The 26,942-nt window shown below is 44.4% G+C and overlaps 1 protein-coding gene across 2 annotated transcripts in view; it reads left to right on the top strand.

Moving 5' to 3' along the window:
* LOC122919363 overlaps window positions 1-21,469 on the top strand; it is a 58,135-nt gene extending 36,666 nt beyond the window's left edge. For both annotated transcript variants that reach the window (XM_044268341.1, XM_044268342.1), the window contains exon 2: window positions 19,251-21,469. In XM_044268341.1, coding sequence (XP_044124276.1) covers window positions 19,251-20,565 — 1,315 coding nt within the window. In that variant the 3' untranslated portion in view covers window positions 20,566-21,469. The remainder of the gene's footprint in view (window positions 1-19,250) is intronic.
* Window positions 21,470-26,942: the final 5,473 nt, after the last annotated feature.

Genomic DNA, 26,942 nt, shown 5'->3' with positions numbered 1-26,942 from the left:
GAGTATGGAGAAGGAAAGGAACTGCTCATGATCCTTAGCATACCACCTCATCAGTGAAGCATGGTGGTGGTAGTGTGATGGCGTGGGCATGTATGGCTGCCAATGGAACTGGTTCTCTTGCATTTATTGTTGATGTGACTTCTGACAAAAGCAGCAGGATGAATTCTAAAGTGTTTTGGGCAATATTATCTGCTCATATTAAGCCAAATGCTTCAGAAGTCATTGGACGGCGCTTCACAGTGCAGATGGACAATGACCCAAAGCATACTGCAAAAGCAACCAAAGAGTTTTTTAAGGGAAAGAAGTGGAATGTTATCAGCAGCGTCTCTAGCTTTCAAATTGGGGGCCAGGACAAAAGTTGGGGGGGGGGGGGGCAGCTATAACAACAATACATTTACACAAGTAAGCTTAGAAATGCTGCGATACTTTACCCAATACCTAAAACCGCAACAGGTAAGAAATGTCCTGCTGTCTGTGGTTTAAAAAAAATATATATATAAATCACTCAGATTTCAACATGTCCTAGTTGCCTGTGGATGACTCTTTTATAGGGAGGGGGATCTGTGGATGACACTGCTATGGAGGGGAAAGGGGGGGGTCTGTGGATGACACATACCGTATATAGCATCTTATGCTATATGTGTCATCCACAGATCCACCCCATGACAGTGTCATCCACAGATCCCCCTCCCTATAACAGTGTCATCCACAGATCTTCCTCCCCGCCGCTCACAGGAGTGTACATTTGACATTTCTAAACTGTAATCCATATCCTGCAGTAACTTTAAATCAGGATTAAGCGGCCGCTCATCTCTACTGCAGGATATGGATGACATCATAAAGACGCGCCACCCAGCTTACAGAGCAAGGCGAGGCACGCCCACCGCGTCACATGTCCAGACCAGGAGGAGGGAGGGAGCCGCATCTGACATCATGCAGCCACACACCCCCGGCTCCATCCCTCCTCGTGGTCTGGTCATGTGATGCGGTGGGCATGCCTCGCCTTAATCTGTAAGCTGGGTGGCGCGTCTTTATGATGTCATCCCTGCAACACTGGGCGGATGCGCTAATCAGCTGCCAGCTGTGGACCACACCATTTAAGGACGAACTCAGTTTGTTACTTTACCTCCTGACGAAGCCTCTCCAGGTGAAACGTACGTCGAGGTGCAGCTTTTGGTCACGCTCTGGGTCCAGCATATCATGGGTAATACATGTTTTGTTGTTTTGCTCAGTTAGTTGTTACATTTCTTTTTATATCTATATTACCACCTGCACTTGGCACACTTGCCTCTGTATTGTACAGTCTAATGGCTATGTGCATACCTTATGCGGCCATCCCAAGTTTTTGGGTGGGCTAGTTTGCCTTGTGCTATTTGTACATTTTTTCATTTATCTTTCTGTGCATGCAACATACATACCAGTACATGTTACTTTAAGTGAACCTACAGTTCTCACAATTTTCATGCTGATGTATACCTAGGGCTGTGACATCTTTTTTCCCTGCCAGCTGGGTGTTTGGGAGAGAGGTTGTATCTAACCTCCTTACATGAGGTCTCCCCCCCTCCTGTACACTTGTGCCTTAAGTTTCATATATTGTTTCTTATGTGATTATGTCTTAATAAATTACATATTTTATATGTGTCTCCCACTTTTCTTTGGGGTTATTGGTTTTGTTTTTGGGTTGGCTCAATATATTATACCAGACCCCAGTGTCATCTACACATTATATGCGAGTTTTTTTTCTTATAGGTTGGTCTAACTGTTTGTTTAAATACAGAGAAACTCTCAGGATTCATGGACTACAAAAACTGTGATGTAGCACGGATATCCAAACTGGGTTCCGTATTTGGCGAAGGCACTCGAGCTGACTCAGAAGAATGTAATGTAAAGGACTTGAAGCTAAAAATTAGGGATCTCCTCAAAAAGCGTATTAAAGGGAACCCGTCACCAGGATTTCGGGTATAGAGCTGAGGACATGGGTTGATAGATGGCCACTAGCACATCCGCAATACCCAGTCCCCATAGCTCTGTGTGCTTTTATTGTGTAAAAAAAACAGATTTGATACATATGCAAATTAACCTGAGACGAGTCCTGTCCCTGACTCATCTCAGGTTAATTTGCATATCTATAAAATCTTTTTTTTTTACACCATAAAAGCACACAGAGCTATGGGGACTGGATATTGCGGATGTGCTAGCGGCCATCTAGCAACCCATGTCCTCAGCTCTATATCCAAAATCCTGGTGACAGGTTCCCTTTAATCTTTGGTGGAACAAGGCGGCCTTGGAAAACTACTTGAGTCGCAATATCATTCCCAGGGGTCTACGGATCCAGGTCTTCCCCACCCTTGAAACCACTGACGTGGCATTCACAGAGAGGTGGGAGGATTCCCTCAATAAATGTTCCAGGACGCTGATTGAGCTCAATCGCGGGTCGCTTGAACAGACAGAAAAAGAAATTGACATAGTCAAGACGAAATTGCAGGAGTCTCTGAATAAAGAGGACTTTGATAATTTTGACATCTCATTAGGATCAGATCTAGACACCTGGGAAAGGAATATCCAGGAACAAAAATCTAAGAAATTCCAGCGTGATCTCACGGATTTTCAGTCCAATAGAATGCACAGGTGGCAACAAAGGCGGGATAGGAGCGGGTTGGTGACAGCGTCCCTATCAGGAATTTCAATTACCTTTGACGAGACATGTGGAGATCCTTTTTTTAGGAATACGGGGGGCGCTGGAGGGAGGTACAGATCGAGTCGGATACCAACACGCACCAAGCACCCCCAGAGCAAAAAGGAGAACCCGAAATGCGGAGGCGACGGGCAAACGTTACAGGAAGAACTAAAGGTAATCAATCTCTCCACACATAGGCTCACTGATACACAGGTCCAGGTCTTTCTAAAAGGTATTGACTTTTGCCCCATCGGGCAAGTTTGATTACTTTACAACAGTGAAGGACTTTGAGCTTTTTGGTAGGAAGCTTCTCTTTAAAAAGTACTTTGGCAAGGGTGATAGTGCTACACAATTCACTACTGAGGCTGAGAAACAGGCACTTAGTGATTTGCAGGCCCTGTTAGATGAACAAGAACCACCACCCTCTGCCAATAAAACACCCATGCATCTGTGCCGCCGGTCACAACATTTCCCCCAAAAATATCTGTGCCCCAATGTTGATATTTTTGTCAAGCTGGTCAAACATGATTTTGAACAGCTGGCTTGCTACCGTGACCAGAAGAATTTGACCTATGATCAACATCAGGCCATAAAAGAACTCAGTGGTTTGAAAGATATTGTTATCAAACCAGCGGATAAAGGGGGAAATGTTGTGATCTGGCCTGCACAGATGTATGAGAAGGAAGCGTTCAGACAGTTGGGAGACAGGGACTGCTACAAACGTCTAGAGAGTAACCCCACTGTTCGATTTAAAGCTGAACTAGATAGTATTCTAGATTCTGGGGTAGAAAACAACATTCTGCCAGCTCGACTCAAGGAGGGCCTGGTGGTGGATTACCCATTAAACTCCCACTCTGTATTTGCTGCACAAAATCAACAAACAGTTACAGACCCCCCCCCCCCCCGGACGCCCTATTGTGTCCGGGGTAGGAAGCCTCTGTGACGTGTGATGTTGAGGCCCTTTACACGTCGATATGCCATGACCACGGGATCAGAGCCTGCCAATACTTTTTACGTATGGCAGATTTAGATCTAGATAGTATTGCTTTTGTAACTGAGCTTCTGGACTTTATTTGAGACATAACTATTTCACATTTAAGGACCGCCTCTTCCTGCAGCTCTGGGGAACAGCGATGGGGGTGACTTGTGCGCCCTCTTATGCTAACCTGTTCCTCGGACTGTGGGAAAGAGAGATAGTCCAGAACCTCCCTGATTACTGGCTCTGTGGTCTCGTGGTCGCGGTATATCGACAATGTTCTTTTCATCTGGCAGGGCACGGAGAGTCGGCTCTTGTCCTTCCTCCAGCAACTTAATAACAACACGCTTAATATTAGGCTCACATGGCATTATAGCCAAGATAGGATGGAATTTTTGGACATTCTCATTGCAGGGAGAGGGACGGCCGGGTCTCCACGGACCTATTCAGAAAAGCCCACCTCCACCAACACCTTGCTACATGCGAAATCTGCACATTACCCGCAGACAGTGAGGGCCATTCCGGTCGGGCAATTTTTGTGCCTTCGACGAGTTTGTTCCAGCGATCAAAAATTCGAGACACAATCTGGGGAGCTATCTAGGAGGTTCCGTAATAGGGCCTATAATCAGGCTGACATCAAAAAGGGCTATACACGGGCCAAATCTGCAAATTAGGGACTCCCTCCTAACTAGTAGTATATCTAAAATTGACAATACTGGTTGACGTTTTATTACCCCTTTCAACATGCAGTGGCGCAAAATACGCGAAATACTAACAAAACACTGGCCAATACTGCTCTCTGATAGTGACCTGCGGGCAACTCTTCAGGATTATCCCCAGGTGACATGGCAACGCTCCAAAAATCTAGGTGATTTGCTTACCAGCAGCCACTATGTATCCCCTAAGCCATCTTGCATTTTTGGCAGCAAAGGGCCAAAGTGGGGCTCCTATCCGTGTAATAACTGTCAGGCGTGTAGGTATATGATCCGGTCTTCTACATTTGGGGACTTCGAGGGCAGATGTGAATACCAAATTGTGCAGCATATCACATGCAGGACTGCCTCTGTGATTTATCTTATCACCTGCCCTTGCAAGCTCCTGTATGTTGGGATGACCACCAGGGAGTTGCGTGTTAGGATTTTTGAACATGCAAGCAAAATCCGGCAGGCAGCCACTACTACACAAGAGGAGGGGAGCCAGTTCCAACCCATAGCCCTACATTTTAGGGATCACCACAGGGGGGACCCTCGTGGGCTACAATGTATGGGTATTGATAGGGTGTCTTTGGGGTGCCGTGGAGGAGATATCAAGAAACGCCTTTTGCAGCTGGAGAAGTGGATTGTGTTGCTTAAGAGTGAGATCCCTAAAAGGTCTCAATGAGACGGCTAGCTTCAAGTCCTTTCTATATATCGTGCTTTTTATTTTACTATATTTTCGTTGTTTTTATCATGTATTCATTGATGTTATCTGTATTTTCACAGTATACTTGATTGCTGCGATGGTGTGGTCCTTTTGGAGGCTTTCTTTGTGTTATGATGCAGAATAGAATATGCCCTATGAAACAACAGATACTGTCTACCAACATCAGAATATTCACTCCAAAACATTGCTGTGTCCTGTATTCTATTTTCTGTATGGGTTGATCTGTGCGGCCAGATTAGTAGGTGACTTTAAGCTTGAATGTATGGGTAGTATTTGTTTTGGCTCTGAGGCTCAGGGCTTCATTGCACAGTGCACTTTATATGAGTTCATAATTTTTATGAACATCATATCTTATCACTTATATGGATTATGATTATGCATAATTATTTATTATTACTACTTTGGCACATATCTATGTACATGAAATATGTTTCCACTACATGAATTCACATTATAGGGATATGTATGTGTGTGTGTATGTGCGTGTTTGTGTGGTGGGGGGGGGGGGGGGTGTTATTCCCCTTCCTTTGATGCGTCAGCATCCATATCCCTATTTCTTAGTTGTGAGGGGTATTTATTTTATTTATTTATTTTTCAGTGTATTCACTTTAGCAAATATTGTGATTATTATAATATTACATGTTCACTGCTGCTTGATTTTATTTATATATTAGTTTTTGTATTCATCACTTTTTTGGTCTAGGGTCATGTTCTCACTGATGGCATAGGTTTCTATTACCATTTTTGACTTATGGATCAATGGATCCATTTTTATAAAGTTACAATATTACACAATACAGTGTTTTTTTTTGTGCTATAGCAATATAGAAGGGGTTTGTTTATGGGGTTGTGCATAGATCGCTAATGGTGAAGGCTATAGGGGGCTCTATACTATGCTGCTCTGCCTGTATATATTACCCTGATATGCTGTTCGATTGAGATGACTATTGACAATTTTTATCTTTGTGCCCCCCATATATTGTCCTTCATATGTGGTTATCTTTCCACTGTCCTCCATACATTGTCTCCACCTGGCATATACGCATCACTCTGGTTCGCTGTCTGGCTGGCATTGTAGTGACGCTCCTATACCTGGCTGTCTCAGGGCCGGCTGACGTGCGTGTCATGTGATCGGACCCGGGGCTATGTGCATACCTTATGCGGCCATCCCAAGTTTTTGGGTGGGCTAGTTTGCCTTGTGCTATTTGTAAATTTTTTCATTTATCTTTCTGTGCATGCAACATACATACCAGTACATGTTACTTTGAGTGACCCTACAGTTCTCACAATTTTCATGCTGATGTATACTGTAAGAAGGAACAAGGAGCCGTCTTTGACGGAAGATACGTGTCACCGAGGTTCCTGGCCTCGGTGAGGTAAGAACCGGGTTTTTTCCTGAAGTGTCAGGTCTGTAGTGCAATCTGACACTTCAACTGTTAGAATGGCTGTAAAGCCAATCCGGGCCGGTTCTTATTGGGAGCAGCCAAAGAGCAGGGTGGGTGGCTGTTTCCCACGGTTCCAGGCCGGGTTTTGGCTGGAATATAAAAAACCCAGCCAGCATGTTCAGGTGGAGAATTATCCTCCATGACAGAGGAGCTGAGGAGTCTGTGGTTTGAGACACTGAGGGATCTGTTTGTGTGAGCCATAGGCTGGGGAAACAGGCCACTAAAGACTGCTGCGGACTCTGGGTGAAAATCATCTGCTGACCAGGTGACGTCTTTTTGCACTGTGAACTTTGTGTGGTGTGAACAGGCACCAAGACTGAACACTTTCTTTTGGCTTGTTTTCTGGCTATGTGTGAATAAACACTGAACTTTGATTTAAACCTTGTTTTTTGCCTCTGTACTGCGTCCGCTTACCCTGCCTACCAAAGCGAATCCCCACAATACCTAGAGCTGTGACATCTTTTTTTCCTGCCAGCTGGGTGTTTGGGAGAGAGGTTGTATCTGACCTCCTTACATGAGGTCTCCCCCCACTCCTGTACACTTGTTCCTTAAGTTTCATATATTGCTTGTTATGTGATTATGTCTTAATATGTATTTTATACAGTACAGACCAAAAGTTTGGACACACCTTCTCATTCAAAGAGTTTTCTTTATTTTCATGACTAAGAAAATTGTAGATTCACACGGAAGGCATCAAAACTATGAATTAACACATGTGGAATTATATACATAACAAAAAAGTGTGAAACAGCTGAAAAGGTCATATTCTAGGTTCTTCAAAGTAGCCACCTTTTGCTTTGATTACTGCTTTGCACACTCTTGCCATTCTCTTGATGAGCTTCAAGAGGTAGTCACCTGAAATGGTCTTCACTTCACAGGTGTGCTCTGTCGGGTTTAATAAGTGGGATTTCTTGCCTCATAAATGGGGTTGGGACCATCAGTTGCGTTGTGTAGAAGTCAGGTGGATACACAGCTGATAGTCCTACTGAATAGACTGTTAGCTGCTTTTTTCTTGCCATAATACAAATTCTAACAGAGGCGACTACCTCTTGAAGCTCATCAAGAGAATGCCAAAAGTGTGCAAAGCAGTAATCAAAGCAAAAGGTGGCTACTTTGAAGAACCTAGAATATGACATATTTTCAGTTGTTTCACACTTATGTATATAATTCCACATGTGTTAATTCATAGTTTTGATGCCTTCAGTGTGAATCTACAATTTTCATAGTCATGAAAATAAAGAAAACTCTTTGAATGAAAAGGTGTGTCCAAACTTTTGGTCTGTACTGTATGTGTGTCTCCCACTTTTCTTTGGGGTTATTGGTTTTGTTTTTGGGTTAGCTCATCTCTACTAGTACCTTAACTTTACACCACTCGGCTAGCTTCCGTAACAGAGCCAGGCTACAGCCTACAGGCACTGCCTGTTAGTTGTTACAGAGCAAATGCTGATTTCTGCAGGTCAGAGCATACGGATTACAGTTTAGAAGAAATGTACACTCCTGTGAGCGGTCCAGACCAGTGGCGGATCCAGAGCCTGGTCTCGGGAGGGGCACTTCCAGATTATTTTCTGTCCGCCACCACAGAACAAGGGTGCTTATAGAACAGACTACACAGTGTAGAGGTATACTGTATATTGTGTGGCACAGTGTAGAGGTATTCTGTATATCGTGTGGCACAGTGTAGGCTATATGTGTATAACAAACATATTTCACATGAAAACTTACAATTACTTGGCTTGGCCCTTGGGGATCTCAGACACCACTTCAACACTTTGGCCGGAGGCTCGGCAGAGCTGATGTGTTTTATCCTAATGAGAAAGATTTCATAATAAGGATTTGGAGAAGTGGCAGAGGGATAGCAGAGCAGGGAGAGGCTGGTGCTGCTACTAGGGGGTCATACCATGAGGGAGAAATAAACCTTATAATGTGACAATGCAAAAAATACCCCCTTGTAATGCCCCCAGTTGAGCTAATGTCCCCCATAATGTGCCAGTATTAAATACCCCTATATAGTGCCCTCAGTAAATGGCCCCACAGTGCTCCTCTCCTCCCTTCATGTACCAGTATAAAATGCCCCATATATCGTGCCCCAGTAGATTCCCTCAGTGTCCCCCATAATTTGCAAATATAAAATACCCCTTCTTGGTGCCCCCTGTAGATGACTCCATAGTACTCCTCTCCCCCCCTTGCCCATAGTACCCACCATAATGTGTCACAGTATAAAATGCTACTGTACAGAGCCCCCCATATAAAATACCCCTTCTTTGTGGCCTCAGTAGATGACCCTATAGTGCCCACCAATAACGTGCCAGTAATAAGTGCCCCCAATAACGTGCCAGTAAGAAGAGCCCCCCAATCACGTGCCAGTAACAAGAGCCCCCCATCACGTGCCAGTAACAAGAGCCCCCCATCACGTGCCAGTAACAAGAGCCCCCCATCACGTGCCAGTAACAAGAGCCCCCCATCACGTGCCAGTAACAAGAGCCCCCATCACGTGCCAGTAACAAGAGCCCCCCATCACGTGCCAGTAACAAGAGCCCCCCATCACGTGCCAGTAACAAGAGCCCCCCATCACGTGCCAGTAACAAGAGCCCCCCATCACGTGCCAGTAACAAGAGCCCCCCATCACGTGCCAGTAACAAGAGCCCCCATCACGTGCCAGTAACAAGAGCCCCCATCACGTGCCAGTAACAAGAGCCCCATCACGTGCCAGTAACAAGAGCCCCCATCACGTGCCAGTAACAAGAGCCCCCATCACGTGCCAGTAACAAGAGCCCATCATGTGCCAGTAATAAGCCCCTCATCATGTGCCAGTAATAAGCCCCCCATCATGTGCCAGTAATAAGCCCCCCCATCATGTGCCAGTAATAAGCCCCCCATCATGTGCCAGTAATAAGCCCCCCATCATGTGCCAGTAATAAGCCCCCCATCATGTGCCAGTAATAAGCCCCCCATCATGTGCCAGTAATAAGCCCCCCCATCATGTGCCAGTAATAAGCCCCCCCATCAAGTGCCAGTAATAAGCCCCCCATCATGTGCCAGTATTAAGCCACCCCATCATGTGCCAGTAATAAGCCCCCCATCATGTGCCAGTAACAGGAGCCCCCTTAATGTGCCTGCAAAACTATTGTAAAAAAAAAAAAAACACATTACCTCCATGTCAGCGATGCGATGCAGGCCTCTTCTGGCCTGTGTCCCACGCTGTATGGTTCAGGCAGCGCGGTGACGTCATCGCGCCGCCTGCGCCGACCTCCGATAGGCTGCCAGCCTAGTGCCAGCAGCCTATCAGAGGAAGGGGAAGGAACACGCCCCCCCTCTCCTTCCCCGCCTCAGCACAGGCAGATTACTATGGAGATGAGCGCAATGGAAGCGCTTGTGGCAAAAGCCACTTCGCCACGGTGTTTTGGAGGGGGCTGTTTGCTCGCCTCCTGCCTCTGGATTACGGGCCCTCTCATCAGCCAGGCCTCCTTTGTTCTCAAAGGACTTGTACTAACTTGAACCCCTGGTCTAATTCGTGCCACTTTGGGATGTTAAATGTCTTTGTATTGTAAAAGGTGGGACATTGTATACGTTGAGTAGTGAGGTCTCTTCCATTGTCTCTCTGTGTGTAGTGGCAATGTCCCTTTGTCCTGAGAGATAATTCAATTACGTCTCGGTTGTCTCCAGGACAGAAGACTATTGTGTATTCTCCTGCCTGTGATGATTGCATCAACCCAGTGTGGGGTAATTGTATCACAGGCAGAGGGGATGATTTTGTGTGGGCGTGTCTGAGTGTATTGTACGTGGGTATTGGCTGTTTTTACAAAACCCTGTGGGTGGTAACCTTGTTGGAAAATGTGTATAAATCAATGCTTGTGTGTCCAAATAAAGAGTTGCTGTTTTACATTCAACATAGAGCCTCGTCTCATGTGTGTGGGGATTGCTATACGCTGAAGATTTGCTATACTCCCCTGGCTGTAACTACTAGCTCTTGTAAGAGCTGTTCCTGCTCTCTGGATTTAGGAGAGGTTCACCCACTGGAGCCTGGAGCCTTGTTGTAGGTCCAGGGTGGGTAGGAGTCGTGAGACCTCAACCAAGCTTCGGCGGTTCGTGGGGTCTGCAGTGCTTACGGTGTCAAGTGGAGTGCTTGGAGTCCTCAGGAAGCACTAGGAGCATCATTCGACGGAGGTACCGGGTCGGGGTGCCAGGAGATCTGTTACAGAGCTCATCTCCCTGTGCCCGACTGCGGCGGCTCACTTGGGGGGGCACAGCGTGATGTAGGGGGGACCGTAGCCCCTTCTGCCCCCCCCCGGCGACTCCACTGACTGTTATGCAATGGCCAAGTCAATCACCTGACCTGAATCCGATTGAGCTGCATTTCACTTGCTGAAGACAAAACTGAAGGGAAAATGCCCCAAGAACAAGCAGGAACTGAAGACAGTTGCAGTAGAGGCCTGGCAGAGCATTACCAGGGATGAAACCCAGCTTCTGGTGATGTCTATGTGTTCCAGACTTCAGGCTGTAATTGACTGCAAAGGATTTGCAACCATATATAAAAAAGTGAAAGTTTGATTTATGAGGATTATTATTCTGTCCCATTACTTTTGGTTCGTTAACAAGTGGGAGGCACAGATGCAAAGTGTTGTAATTCCTACACCGTTCACCTGATTTGGATGTAAATCCCCTCACATTACAGCTGACAGTCTGCAGGTAAAGCACATCTTGTTTCATTTCATTAGTTTGATTTCAAATCTATTGTGGTGGTGTATAGAGCCCAAAATTTTAGAATTGTGTCACTGTCCCAATATTTATGGACCCGACTGTATATTAATGGCTGTCCGTGCCGTTACACAAATTGCGGAACGCGGACGGACGCCATCCATGTTTTGCGGATCCGCCATGTGCGGACCGCAAAACACACAACGGTTGTGTGCATGTAGTCTTAGTAGCATTGTCCATGGAGCCATGGAGCACATGTTTAACCACTTAACCACTTCAGCCCCGCTAGGTGAAACCCCCTTCATGACCAGAGCACTTTTTACACTTCGGCACTACACTCCTTTCACCGTTTATCGCTCGGTCATGCAACTTACCACCCAAATGAATTTTACCTCCTTTTCTTCTCACTAATGGAGCTTTCATTTGGTGGTATTTTATTGCTGCTGACATTTTTACTTTTTTTGTTATTAATCAAAATGTAACGATTTTTTAGCAAAAAAATGACATTTTTCACTTTCAGCTGTAAAATTTTGCAAAAAAAACGACATCCATATATAAATTTTTCGCCAAATTTATTGTTCTACATGTCTTTGATAAAAAAAAAATGTTTGGGCAAAAAAAAAATGGTTTGGGTAAAAGTTATAGCGTTTACAAACTATGGTACAAAAATGTGAATTTCCGCTTTTTGAAACAGCTCTGACTTTCTGAGCACCTGTCATGATTCCTGAGGTTCTACAATGCCCAAACAGTAGAAAACCCCCACAAATGACCCCATTTCGGAAAGTAGACACCCTAAGGTATTCGCTGATGGGCATAGTGAGTTCATAGAACTTTTTATTTTTTGTCACAAGTTAGCGGAAAATGATGATGATTTTTATTTTTTTTATTTTTCTTACAAAGTCTCATATTCCACTAACTTGCGACAAAAAATAAAAAATTCTAGGAACTCGCCATGCCCCTCACGGAATACCTTGGGGTGTCTTCTTTCCAAAATGGGGTCACTTGTGGCGTAGTTATACTGCCCTGGCAATTTAGGGGCCCAAATGTGTGAGAAGAACTTTGCAATCAAAATGTGTAAAAAATGACCGGTGAAATCCAAAAGGTGCACTTTGGAATATGTGCCCCTTTGCCCACCTTGGCAGCAAAAAAGTGTGACACATCTGGTATCGCCGTACTCAGGAGAAGTTGGGGAATGTGTTTTGGGGTGTCATTTTACATATACCCATGCTGGGTGAGAAAAATATCTTGGTCAAATGCCAACTTTGTATAAAAAAATGGGAAAAGTTGTCTTTTGCCAAGATATTTCTCTCATCCAGCATGGGTATATGTAAAATGACACCCCAAAACACATTCCCCAACTTCTCCTGAGTACGGCGATACCAGATGTGTCACACTTTTTTGCTGCCAAGGTGGGCAAAGGGGCACATATTCCAAAGTGCACCTTTCAGATTTTGCAGGCCATTTTTTACACATTTTGATTGCAAGGTACTTCTCACACATTTGGGCCCCTAAATTGCCAGGGCAGTATAACTACGCCACAAGTGACCCCATTTTGGAAAGAAGACACCCCAAGGTATTCCGTGAGGGGCATGGCGAGTTCCTAGAATTTTTTATTTTTTGTCACAAGTTAGCGGAAAATGATGATTTTTTTTTTTTCTCTTTTTTCCTTACAAAGTCTCATATTCCACTAACTTGCGACAAAAAATAAAAAATTCTAGGAACTCGCCATGCCCCTCACGGAATACCTTGGGGTGTCTTCTTTCCAAAATGGGGTCACTTGTGGCGTAGTTATAGTGCCCTGGCAATTTAGGGGCCCAAATGTGTGAGAAGAACTTTGCAATCAAAATCTGTAAAAAATGGCCTGCAAAATCTGAAAGGTGCACTTTGGAATATGTGCCCCTTTGCCCACCTTGGCAGCAAAAAAGTGTGACACATCTGGTATCGCCGTACTCAGGAGAAGTTGGGGAATGTGTTTTGGGGTGTCATTTTACATATACCCATGCTGGATGAGAGAAATATCTTGGCAAAAGACAACTTTTCCCATTTTTTTATACAAAGTTGGCATTTGACCAAGATATTTTTCTCACCCAGCATGGGTATATGTAAAATGACACCCCAAAACACATTCCCCAACTTCTCCTGAGTACGGCGATACCAGATGTGTGACACTTTTTTGCTGCCAAGGTGGGCAAAGGGGTACATATTCCAAAGTGCACCTTTCGGATTTCACCGGTCATTTTTTACACATTTTGATTGCAAAGTTCTTCTCACACATTTGGGCCCCTAAATTGCCAGGGCAGTATAACTACGCCACAAGTGACCCCATTTTGGAAAGAAGACACCCCAAGGTATTCTGTGAGGGGCATGGCGAGTTCCTAGAATTTTTTTTTTTTTTGTCGCAAGTTAGTGGAATATGAGACTTTGTAAGAAAAAAAGAAAAAAAAAGAAAAATCATCATTTTCCGCTAACTTGTGACAAAAAATAAAAAATTCTAGGAACTCGCCATGCCCCTCACGGAATACCTTGGGGTGTCTTCTTTCCAAAATGGGGTCACTTGTGGCGTAGTTATACTGCCCTGGCAATTTAGGGGCCCAAATGTGTGAGAAGTACCTTGCAATCAAAATCTGTAAAAAATGGCATCCGAAATCCGAAAGGAGCACTTTGGAATATGTGCCCCTTTGCCCACCTTGGCTGCAAAAAAGTGTCACACATGTGGTATCGCCGTACTCAGGAGAAGTTGGGGAATGTGTTTTGGGGTGTCATTTTACATATACCCATGCTGGGTGAGAGAAATATCTTGGCAAAAGACAACTTTTCCTATTTTTTTATACAAAGTTGGCATTTGACCAAGATATTTTTCTCACCCAGCATGGGTATATGTAAAATGACACCCCAAAACACATTCCCCAACTTCTCCTGAGTACGGCGATACCAGATGTGTGACACTTTTTTGCAGCCTAGATGCGCAAAGGGGCCCAAATTCCTTTTAGGAGGGCATTTTTAGACATTTGGATCCCAGACTTCTTCTCACACTTTCGGGCCCCTAAAAAGCCTGGGCAGTATAAATACCCCACATGTGACCCCACTTTGGAAAGAAGACACCCCAAGGTATTCAATGAGGGGCCTGGCGAGTTCCTAGAAATTTTTTATTTTTTGCATATGTTAGCGGAAATTGATTTTTTTGGTTTTTTTCTCACAAAGTCTCACTTTCCGCTAACTTAGGACAAAAATTTCAATCTTTCATGGACTCAATATGCCCCTCACGGAATACCTTGGGGTGTCTTCTTTCCGAAATGGGGTCACATGTGGGGTATTTATACTGCCCTGGCTTTTTAGGGGCCCTAAAGCGTGAGAAGAAGTCTGGAATATAAATGTCTAAAAATGTTTACGCATTTGGATTCCGTGAGGGGTATGGCGAGTTCATGGGAGATTTTATTTTTTGACACAAGTTAGTAGAATATGAGACTTAGTAAGAAAAAACAAAAACAAAAAAAAAATTCCGCTAACTTGTGCCAAAAAAAATGTCTGAATGGAGCCTTACAGGGGGGGGTGATCAATGACAGGGGGGGTGATCAATGACAGGGGGGTGATCAATGACAGGGGGGTAATCACCCATATAGACTCCCGGATCACCCCCCTGTCATTGATCACCCCCCTGGTAAGGCTCCATTCAGACGTCCGTATAATTTTTACGGATCCATGGATCGGATCCGCAAAACACATGCGGACGTCTGAATGGAGCCTTACAGGGGGGTTATCAATGACAGGGGGTGATCAGGGTGATCACCCCCCTGTCACTGATCACCCCCCCTGTAAGGCTCCATTCAGACATCCGCATGATTTTTTACGGATCCATGGATACATGGATCGGATCCACAAAAAACATGCGGACGTCTGAATGGAGCCTTACAGGGGGGTTATCAATGACACGGGGTGATCAGGGTGATCACCCCCCTGTCACTGATCACCCCCCCTGTAAGGCTCCATTCAGACATACGCATGATTTTTTACGGATCCATGGATACATGGATCGGATCCACAAAAAACATGCGGACGTCTGAATGGAGCCTTACAGGGGGGTGATCAATGAAAGGGGGTGATCAGGGTGATCACCCCCCTGTCACTGATCACCCCCCCTGTAAGGCTCCATTCAGACATCCGCATGATTTTTTACGGATCCATGGATACATGGATCGGATCCACAAAAAACATGCGGACGTCTGAATGGAGCCTTACAGGGGGGTTATCAATGACAGGGGGTGATCAGGGTGATCACCCCCCTGTCACTGATCACCCCCCCTGTAAGGCTCCATTCAGACATCCGCATGATTTTTTACGGATCCATGGATACATGGATCGGATCCACAAAAAACATGCAGACGTCTGTATGGAGCCTTACAGGGGGGTTATCAATGACAGGGGGTGATCAGGGTGATCACCCCCCTGTCACGGATCACCCCCCCCCTGTAAGGCTCCATTCAGACATCCGCATGATTTTTTACGGATCCATGGATACATGGATCGGATCCACAAAAAACATGCGGACGTCTGAATGGAGCCTTACAGGGGGGTTATCAATGACAGGGGGTGATCAGGGTGATCACCCCCCTGTCACTGATCACCCCCCCTGTAAGGCTCCATTCAGACATCCGCATGATTTTTTACGGATCCATGGATACATGGATCGGATCCACAAAAAACATGCGGACGTCTGAATGGAGCCTTACAGGGGGGTTATCAATGACAGGGGGTGATCAGGGTGATCACCCCCCTGTCACGGATCACCCCCCCTGTAAGGCTCCATTCAGACATCCGCATGATTTTTTACGGATCCATGGATACATGGATCGGATCCACAAAAAACATGCGGACGTCTGAATGGAGCCTTACAGGGGGGTGATCAATGACAGGGGGTGATCAGGGAGTGTATATGGGTGATCACCCCCCTGTAAGGCTCCATTCAGACGTCCGCATGTGTTTTGCGGATCCGATCCATGTATCCATGGATCCGTAAAAATCATGCGGACGTCTGAATGGAGCCTTACAGGGGGGTGATCAATGACAGGGGGGTGATCAATGACAGGGGGTGATCAGGGAGTGTATATGGGTGATCACCCGCCTGTCATTGATCACCCCCCTGTAAGGCTCCATTTAGACGTCCGTATGCGTTTTGCGGATCCGATCCATGTATCCGTGGATCCGTAAAAATCATACGGACGTCTGAACGGAGCCTGACAGGGGGGTGATCAATGACAGGGCGGTGATCAATGACAGGGGGGTGATCAGGGAGTTTATATGGGGTGATCATGGGTGATCAGGGGTTTATAAGGGGTTAATAAGTGACGGGGGGGGGGGTGTAGTGTAGTGTGGTGTTTGGTGCGACTGTACTGACCTACCTGAGTCCTCTGGTGGTCGATCCTAACAAAAGGGACCACCAGAGGACCAGGTAGGAGGTATATTAGACACTGTTATGAAAACAGTGTCTAATATACCTGTTAGGGGTTAAAAAATTCGGATCTCCAGCCTGCCAGCGAACGATCGCCGCTGGCATGCTGGAGATCCACTCGCTTACCTTCCGTTCCTGTGAGCGCGCGCGCCTGTGTGCGCGCGTTCACAGGAAATCTCGCGTATCGCGAGATGACGCGTATATGCGTGACTGTGCGCCAGCCTGCCACCTCCGGAACGCACATGTGCGTTAGGCGGTCCGGAGGTGGTTAAGGACCGTGCCATTTTTTAACTTAAGGATCAGTCCATTTTTTGCAAATCTGACATGTGACACTTTGTGTGGTGATCACTTTAAAACTTTTACTTATCCAGGCCATTCTGAGATTGTTTTCTGTCCCATATTGTACTTCATGACAGTGGTAAAATAGAGTCAAAATATTTCATTTTTATTTAAAAATAATAACAAATTTACCCAGAATTTGTAAAAAATGTTACATTTCTATTTCTCTACTTTTATAATAGATAGCAATAACTCCAAAAATAGTTATTACTTTACATTCCCCATATGACTACTTGATGTTTGGATAATCTTGTGCATGCCATTTTATTTGTTTGGGACGTTAGAAAGCTTAGAAGCAAATCTTGAAATTTTTCAGAAAATTTCCAAAACCCACTTTTTAAGGACCAGTTCAGATCTAAGTCACTTTGTGAGGCTTACATAATAGAAACCACGCATAAATTGCCCTATTTTAGAAACTATACCCCTTAAGGTATTAAAAACTGATTTTACAAACTTTGTTAACCATTTAGGTGATCCACAATAATTAATGGAAAATGGAGATAACATTTCAGAATTTCACTTTAACAGATTTTCCATTTTAATAAAAAAAAAATCCGCTAACAAAGCAAGGATTAACAGCCAAACAAAACTCAATATTTATTACCCTGATTCCATAGTTTACAGAAACACCCCATATATGGTCGTAAACTGCTGTACGGGCACACGGCAGGGCGCAGAAGGAAAGGATCGCCATATGGTTTTTGGGAGGCAGATTTCACTGGGATAATTTTAAGTTGCCATGTCCCATTTAAAGACCCCCTGATGCACCCCTAGAGTAGAAAAAAATGTATCTCATTTTGGAAACTATGGGATAAGGTGTCAGTTTTGTTGGTACTAGTTTAGGGTACATATGATTTTTGGTTGCTCTATATTACACTTTTTGCAAGGCAAGGTAACAAAGCTGTTTTGGCACCATTTTTTATTTTTTGTTATTTACAGTGTTCAGGTTAGATCATGTGGTATTTTTATAGAGCAGGTTGTTACGGACGCGAAAATACCAAATATGACAACTTTTTTGGGTTGTTTGTTTCAGTTTTACAAGCCATAGTTTTTTTTACATTTTGGGCGACTGTGTTATGTAGGGGCTCATTTTTTTCAATATGAGATGACGGTTTGATTGGTACTATTTTAGGGTGCATATGAATTTTTTTATCAATTGGTATTACACTTGTTGTGATGTAAGGTGACAAAAAGGCTTTTTTGACACCCTATTTTTATTTTTTACGGCGTTCACCTGAGTGATTTAGGTCATGTGATAATAATAATAATAATATTATTATATATATATTTTTTTTAGAGCAGGTTGTTACGGACATGGCGATACCCAATATGTCTACTTATTTATTTATTTCACTTTAGCACAATAATAGTAGTTTTGAAGCAAAAAAATAATCATTTTAGTGTCTCTATTGTCTGAGTGATAGCTTTTTTTATTTTTTAACAGATTGTCTTAGGTAGAGGCTCATTTTTTGTGGGATGAGGTGACTGTTTTATTGGTACTATTAATCAGGGCATACGCCTTTTTGATCACTTGGTGTTGCAATTTATGTGATGTAAAATGACTAAAAATTGCTTTTTTTACACTCTTTTTATTTATTTTTTTCGGTGTTCACCTGAGGGGTCAGTTCATGTGATATTTTTATACATCGGAACGGCATCCTTTTTTTTGCGGACCGCAAAACACACACGGTCGTGTGCATGTAGCCTTACCCTCTGAGTTGTTGTATAGTTAGCCTGCTTTTTCAGTTTTTTTTATAAAAGGATTTAATAAATAGTAAGTTTTAAGGGGTCATTCTCTAAAAAATGTATTTTCTTGAGCTGAAAGGAGGCCTTCTCAAACAGCTGATCGGCAGAGGTCCCGGTGTCAGACCCTGACCGTTGAGATACTGATGTACTATTCCAAGGATAAGTCATCAGCATAAAAAAATAAATCAGAAAACTGGTTTAATAGAGGGGAGTCCCTCATTTAGGACCGACAGCTGACCGATTTTCCTGAAAACAGTTTCATACTTTATTTTTCCTGTGGTGGCGCTGCAGGAGACTTGAACACTTGCTGACGGGGTTTATTACAGCAGATTGTTGGGGGTCTAAAATCGGGGCACATTGAGATTAGATTATTGCTTGGGGACTCTTCTAACAAAAAAAGAATTGTCCAAACAAGTAAAAATGAGATTCCTATAATTTTGACTTGATTTCTTGTTATAATTATCTTTACTAATCCTGTTTTTTGTTTTTGCTTTTTTCCTAAAGTTACCCTGCCGCAATGTACAAATACCGAAAGAAGCTTCTACTCTGTATGTCAGTTGCAACGACTTTCATCTTTTTACTGGGGGTTCTAAGCAAATTGCCGATCACTGCACCTGTAAAGAAGAAAATTGAGAACGCCACTTGTAATGGAAAACTCAGCACCGATACAATTACAGCACTGGACGACAACCGGACGTTCATCATCTCGCCGTACTATGATAACAGAGATGACCATCGGTCTATGGTGCGGATTCTCAGCATTATCCACCATGAAGAGGTAAAGGAACTATACTGCTATTTCTGTTGCCCTACAGACAAGAGCGTGCAGATCTCCAAGGCTTCCATAGACATGCATAGCGATCGCTTTGACTTTCCCTATGTGACAACAGACCTTTTATGCAAGATGCCACCAGACTGCCCTGCTGAGTATTTATCTGTCCATACGTCTATAAATCTAAAAATTACCCAATTACCTCTATTCCGAATACAAAACCAAGATGTGAAAGCATTTTCTGCAGAGTTCACAGTCTGCATTTCCACCATGTTTGGGAATTACAGCAATGTCTTACAATTCATTCAGACCATGGAGATGTACCAGATCCTGGGGGCACAACGGGTCATGATCTACCTTAACAGCTGCAGCCCACAGATGAAAACAACTATGCAGTATTATATCGCAAGAGGGATCCTAGAGGTGGTAGACTGGCCGATCCAGCGTTACCTCAGGCCTGGCACTGCATGGCACCATTCAGTTGACCCCAAAGATATAGGGTATTATGGTCAGTTGGCAACACTCAATGACTGCATTTATAGGAATATGTACAGGACTAGGTTTGTGCTGCTCAATGATATTGATGAGATCATTTTACCGTTCTCGCACACGACTTGGGATGCAATGATGAAAAGCCTTCAACAACAGAATCCAAATGTTGGAATTTTCCTATTTGAAAATCATATTTTTCCTCAAACTGTGCCCATTGAGGTCCACTTCTCTGATATTTCCTCCTGGAAAGACGTCCCGGGATATAACATCCTCCAGTACGTCTATCGGGAACCAGACAGACTGGATTATTTCAATGCTCGGAAGATGATTGTGGATCCCAGGAAGGTCATACAGACGTCGGTTCACTCCATTTTAAAAGGTTACGGAGATTACCGGAGTGTCTCAATGGAAACAGCTCTGGTTTACCACTGTAGAGGACCTCTACAGAAGAAATTACCAAAGACCTCATTAATAGAAGACAAGACTGTCTGGAAACATAATGCCTCTCTTATCAGAAATGTTAATAAAGTTCTGGGGGAAATCTCATTCCAGTGATGAAACGCTCTACACATGCGTCTGAAGCTATAGATGGTGCAGAAGTGCCTGGAAATTAAAGAGGTTATCCGGGAATTTATATTGATGAGCCATCCTCAGGATAGGTCATAAATATGAGATCAGTGGGGTCTGACATTCCCCGCCGATCAGCTGTTAAAAATTCAAGTCAATGGGGCTGAGCTGCAACACCAAGCACGGCCACTACACAATTGATGGCGCTGTGCTTGGAAAGCTGCCAGGAGCAGACTGTGCTCATCAGAGCTCTGGTGACCGCTGTGGCTCCCATCCTGAGAATAGGTCATCATAATCATTTCCTGAATAGCCCCTTTAATAGATACAAATCTGTACAAAGTCTGTGTGGCCTGTGAATATATTTTATATATGGTTGGTTGTTTTTCTTTTCTATAGCATATCATTTGTTACTTTTTTTTTTTAAGGGGTAATTTCCATTGTGACAGTTAGAGCATATCTACCAGTGTCTCTTGCCTGCTGTCAATGGAGAGGTGGCTGCACATGTGCAACTCTTTCCATTCACTTCTATGGGAGTTCTGAAAATGGACACATCTAGTAAGTATGCTCGGCATATGCATAGGCGTCTTTCTACAGCATCTAGTGATGAGCGAAGCGAGCATCAGATGCTTAACCCGAAGTCGATTTGTTTAAAACTTTGAATTAATGCTGTACTGATATCTGTATAAAATGTATGGGCTCCGATGAGACGAAGTTAGTTATCCGTCAAGTCGCGCTTGACTGGTACCTCAGAACAGAAGGCGAGCTCGGTTTCAAGTTTTATAGTGGTTTTCCACTTTAAAAATCAACTAACAAATTTAATTTAGTCATGCCCGACTTCGCCAATAACGGATCTCTGTACAGTATTAATCAGGAGTTTCGAACTAAGCGACTTTGGATGCAACTGCAAAAGATTTTTTATTTTTTTGGGAAGGTGCATGTAATGCAGAAGAGGGACTCAAACCTTTTAAAAATGTATGGCATATGTTTAATGAATGTCTGGGAATACCACTATAAACGGGTTGTTCAGCACTGGGGACCATTCTGACCCTGCAGAGATAATCATACTTACCTGACACCTGCTGTTGGCTTCCCCCACTGCGACTGCAGATCTTGGGTCTCCCTTCATCAACATCCAGTTTGATGACGGACACGTGGCCGCAGCACCAATGACTGGCCTCAGCGGTGACGTGTCATGTGTCATCCATGCATGATGCGTCGCCACTGAATCGGCCACAGATGTTGATCTGGGGAGAGCCCAGATCTGCAGATGCAGCTGGAGAGTGAATGAGCTGGAACGCGGCACAGGTCAAACACAAATACAGCACCAGAGTCAAGCATGGTACATACAGTTGCAAGAAAAAATATGTGAACCCTTTGGAATGATATGGATTTCTGCACAAATTGGTCATAAAATGTTATCTGACCTTGATCTAAATCACAACAATAGACAATCACAGTCTGCTTAAACTAATAACACAAAGAATTAAATGTACCATGATTTCATTGAACACACCATGTAAACATTCACAGTGCAGGTGGAAAAAGTATGTGAACCCCTAGACTAATGACATCTCCAAGAGCTAATTGGAGTGAGGTGTCAGCCAACTGGAGTCCAATCAATGAGATGAGATTGGAGGTGTTGGTTACAGCTCCCCTGCCCTTTAAAAAAAAAAAAACACACACACCAGTTCTGGGTTTGCTTTTCACAAGAAGCATTGTCTGATGTGAATGATGCCTCGCACAAAAGAGCTCTTAGAAGAACTAAGATTAAGAACTGTTGACTTGCATAAAGATGGAAAGGGTTATAAAAGTATCTCCGAAAGCCTTGCTGTTCATCAGTCCACAGTAGGACAGATTGTCTACAAATGGAGAAAGTTCAGCACTGCTGCTACTCTCCCTAGGAGCGGCCGTCCTGTAAAGATGACTGCAAGAGCACAGCGCAGACTGCTCAATGAGGTGAAGGAGAATCCTAGAGTGTCAGCTAAAGACTTACAAAAGTCTCTGGCATATGCTAACATCCCTGTTAGCGAATCTACGATACGTAAAACACTAAACAAGAATGGATTTCATGGGAGGATACCACAGAGGAAGCCACTGCTGTCCAAAAAAAACATTGCTGCACATTTACAGTTTGCACAAGAGCACCTGGATGTTCCACAGCAGTACTGCCAAAAGAAGTGAAAAAAAGAGGCACAACATACCAACATCAAAACCTCATCCCAACTGTGAAGTATGGTGGTGGGGGCATCATGGTTTGGGGCTGCTTTGCTGCCTCAGGGCCTGGACGGATTGCTATCATCGAAGGTAAAATGAATTCCCAAGTTTATCAAGACATTTTGCAGGAGAACTTAAGGCCATCTGTCCACCAGCTGAAGCTCAACAGAAGATGGGTGTTGCAACAGGACAACGACCCAAAGCATAGAAGTAAATCAACAACAGAATGGCTTAAACAGAAGAAAATATGCCTTCTGGAGTGGCCCAGTCAGAGTCCTGACCTCAACCTGATTGAGATGCTGTGGCATGACCTCAAGAAAGCGATTCACAGCAGACATCCCAAGAATATTGCTGAACTGAAACAGTTCTGTAAAGAACGGTCAGGAGTAATTCTTGACCATTGTGCACGTCTGATCTGCAACGACAATTAACGTTTGGTTGAAGTTATTGCTGCCAAAGGAGGTTCAACCAGCTATTAAATCCAAGTGTTCACATACTTTTTCTACCTGCACTGTGAATATTTACATAGTGTGTTCAATAAAAACATGGTAACATTTAATTCTTTGTGTGTTATTAGTTTAAGCAGACTGTGATTGTCTATTGTTTTGACTTAGATGAAGATCAGATCGCATTTTATGACCAATTTGTGCAGAAATCCATATCATTCCAAAAGGGTTCACATACTTTTTCTTGCAACTGTATATACAGAACCAAGATTATTACATAAATACAGCACCAAAACCAAGCTTATTACATAAATACAGTACCAGAACCAAGTACTTTATGTATATACAGAATTAGAGGCAAGCTCATTAAATAAATACAGCACCAGGGCCAAGCACATTGTTGGGCCTGGGCCCTCTGCCATACCTCCTGCTGTCTCATCTGTCATATCCCCAGAATCTCCTGCCTTGCTGGACGCTGCTGTCTCTGCCAGACGCCTCCTCCAGCCACACAGAGTTTGTGCACCATCCCATTCTGGCGTCCCATAGGGGTACGCGTCCGCCGCTTCCTGTCATTTATGCTTCCAGGGGAGCGTGGTTTCTGCCTCTCAGCGTTGAGTTACTATCAGTAATGACAAAGGTGTTCTGTTCTGATCTTCTGTGTTTGACCATTCTGTTTGCCTGCTGCCTGCATCGACTACTGGACCTGTCTGACCCTGAGCCTCTGTGATCCTCTGTACCACGCTACTACCGGATACCGGCTTCTGACCTTGTATCTGACCATGCTTCATATTCTGCCTCTGAGAATAATCATCATCATCAGCTGCTGCCTTTACTCCAGTCTTCTCTGCAATACCACTTCTCACCACCGTGTCTGTTACCGGACTCAGTTCACACGTACTGCGGTTCTTACTGCAACGTGAGCTACTGGAGCGTTACCTGCTGTCTCATTCTGTGAGGTCAGCTGTCAACCATATTAGCTTATCTTGTTGGTAGCGGTTCAGTTTCTCACTTGCTGCGTTCTGTCCTGTCTCCTGTGAGAGTGCTGAATAACACCCTAGGTTAGTGGCTGCTGTCCCTTGGTTGACACAAAGAATCCACACTCTCTAGTTTGACCAGTGGATCCCACCCACTGATCGTAACACACATAACATAAATACAGCACCAGAGCCAAGCTCATTATATAAATACAGCACCAGTGCCAAGCCCATTACATAAATACAGCACCAGAAGAAAGCCCCATACATAAATACAGCACCGTGCCAAGCTCATTATATAACTACAGCACCAGTGCCAAGCGTGCTACATATATACAGTATCAGTACCAAGCTCAGTACATAAATACAGTGGTAGAACCAAGCACATTACATAAATACAGTGGTAGAACCAAGCACATTACATAAATACGGCACCAGGAGAAAGCCCCATACATAAATACGGCACCAGAACCAAGCCCATTACATAAATACAGCACCAGAACCAAGCCCATTACATAAATACAGCCCCAAAACCAAGCCCATTACATAAATACAGCACCAGAACCAAGCCCATTACATAAATACAGCACCAGAACCAAGCCCATTACATAAATACAGCACCAGAACCAAGCCCATTACATAAATACAGCCCCAAAACCAAGCCCATTACATAAATACAGCACCAGAACCAAGCTCATTACATAAATATGGCACCAGAACCAAGCCCATTACATAAATGCAGCACCAGAAGAAAGCCCATTAAATAAATACAGCCTCAAAACCAAGCCCATTACATAAATACAGCACCAGAACCAAGCTCATTACATAAATACAGCACCAGAACCAAGCTCATTACATAAATACAGCACCAGAACCAAGCTCATTACATAAATACAGCACCAGAACCAAGCCCATTACATAAATACAGCACCAGAACCAAGCCCATTACATAAATACAGCACCAGAACCAAGCCCATTACATAAATACAGCACCAGAACCAAGTTCACTACATAAATACAGCACCAGAAACAAGCACAGTACAGTGTGAAACCACAGCTCTCAGTATGTCATGAAAAGTTGTAATGGTATGCTGGGAGTTGTTGCTCCACAATCATCACGCTGTCAACCATATGAGTGACCACTAATCAGATGCTGGCAGTGAAAGAATACCAATTTACATTTAGTGACTTACTGGTGACGTCTCCTCCAGAGTTTTTCTCTTTCCTTTTCTTTCACTTTGGTTCAGCCCACCATAGTCCAAGACGTGAATTATCTCTGCAGTTTGCTGCCTAGATATCTCCAGCTTTCTCCTTTACCAGCTCATGCAATGCACCCTATGAAGAGAAATCCATCAGTGCCACATGCTGTGCCCTGAAGACAACAGCAGCATACACTGTGATCATGTCACATATCTCCCCCCCCCCCCCCCCCCCCGAAAATAATGAAATAATGAACCACATACACGGTGCACTTAATGATGGTGCCCACTATAGATGGTGCCATACAGCCCGTGCCCCCATACTGTGCCATATGCTCTGTGCCCCCATACATAGTGTCACATGCAGGGAAGAACCCAGGAATTTTGTCTAGGGGGGGTCCGAAAGGCAAAAAATGTGGCACGTGTAGCACGCTGTGCCAATTCTTTTGCCTGCCCATTTTTCAAAGCCCCCTTGATATTTAAAAATGTGGGGCGTGTAGCATGCTGCACCTATTATTTTGCCTGGCCATTTTATAAAAGCCCTGTAGGAGTTGAAAAATGTGTTGTGCGTTGCGTATATTTTTAGCCACGCCCATTATTAAAAGCCCCTCCTAAATATAATAGGCCACTCCCAACAAACACTGTACAGCTGACATTCTATTGTTGAGGCCTGTCTCTACACATCATCCGGAGAGGGGAGGGCCTGTAGCTACAGCTAGGAAGCTCCCCCGCTCTCCTCCCTCCCCAGATCCTGCTCAAGGCCTGTGGTTCCCCCCCACCATCTGCCACCCGCCCGTGGCCTGCTGCCCCCCTTGGCCGTCCTCACCCAGCTCTGAATCCTCCTTCGGCAAATGGCAGGGGGGGAGCTGGAGCATCTCCTCTCCTACATAGCGCCACATACCTCTTACATCCAGTGATGTCACCTTTGTTGTAGACGTTTTCTCTCCTCTTCTCCATTCAGACCAGACCGCCATGATGATTTTTCAGCCATCTCCCGTCTCTGCAGAGATTAACAAACAGACATTAGTTTCACACATTTCCATCATCTTCACATCTTCTGAACATCCTTCTGCAAAGATGGGAGATGGCTGAAAAATCATCATGGCGGTCTGGTCTGAATGGAGAAGATGAGGAAAGAGAACGTCTACAGCAAAGGTGACATCACTGGATGTAAGAGGTATGAGGTGCTATGTAGGAGAGGAGATGCTCCGGCTCCCCCCCTGCTATTTGCAGAAGGATGATTCAAAGCTGGGTGAGGACGGTCAAGAGGGGCAGCAGGCCACGGGCGGGTGGCAGATGGAGGGGGGAAACCACAGGCCTTAAGCAGGATCTGGGGAGGGAGGAGAGCGGGGGAGCTTCCTGGCTGTAGCCTGCTGTTTATTGTATGATGTGAAGCAGGCAGTGCAGCCAGGACAGACCTCCCCGTCTCTCCGTATGATGTGTAGAGACAGGCCGCAACTATAGAATGTCAGCTGTACAGTGTTTGTTGGGAGTGGCCTATTATATGTAGGAGGGGCTTTTAATAATGGGCG

This window comes from Bufo gargarizans, chromosome 9 (genome assembly GCF_014858855.1).
Source record: "Bufo gargarizans isolate SCDJY-AF-19 chromosome 9, ASM1485885v1, whole genome shotgun sequence".
NCBI classification, from domain to species: domain Eukaryota; kingdom Metazoa; phylum Chordata; class Amphibia; order Anura; family Bufonidae; genus Bufo; species Bufo gargarizans.
Note: the sequence above shows the minus strand (reverse complement) of the source record. Positions and strands in the feature narration are given on the sequence as shown.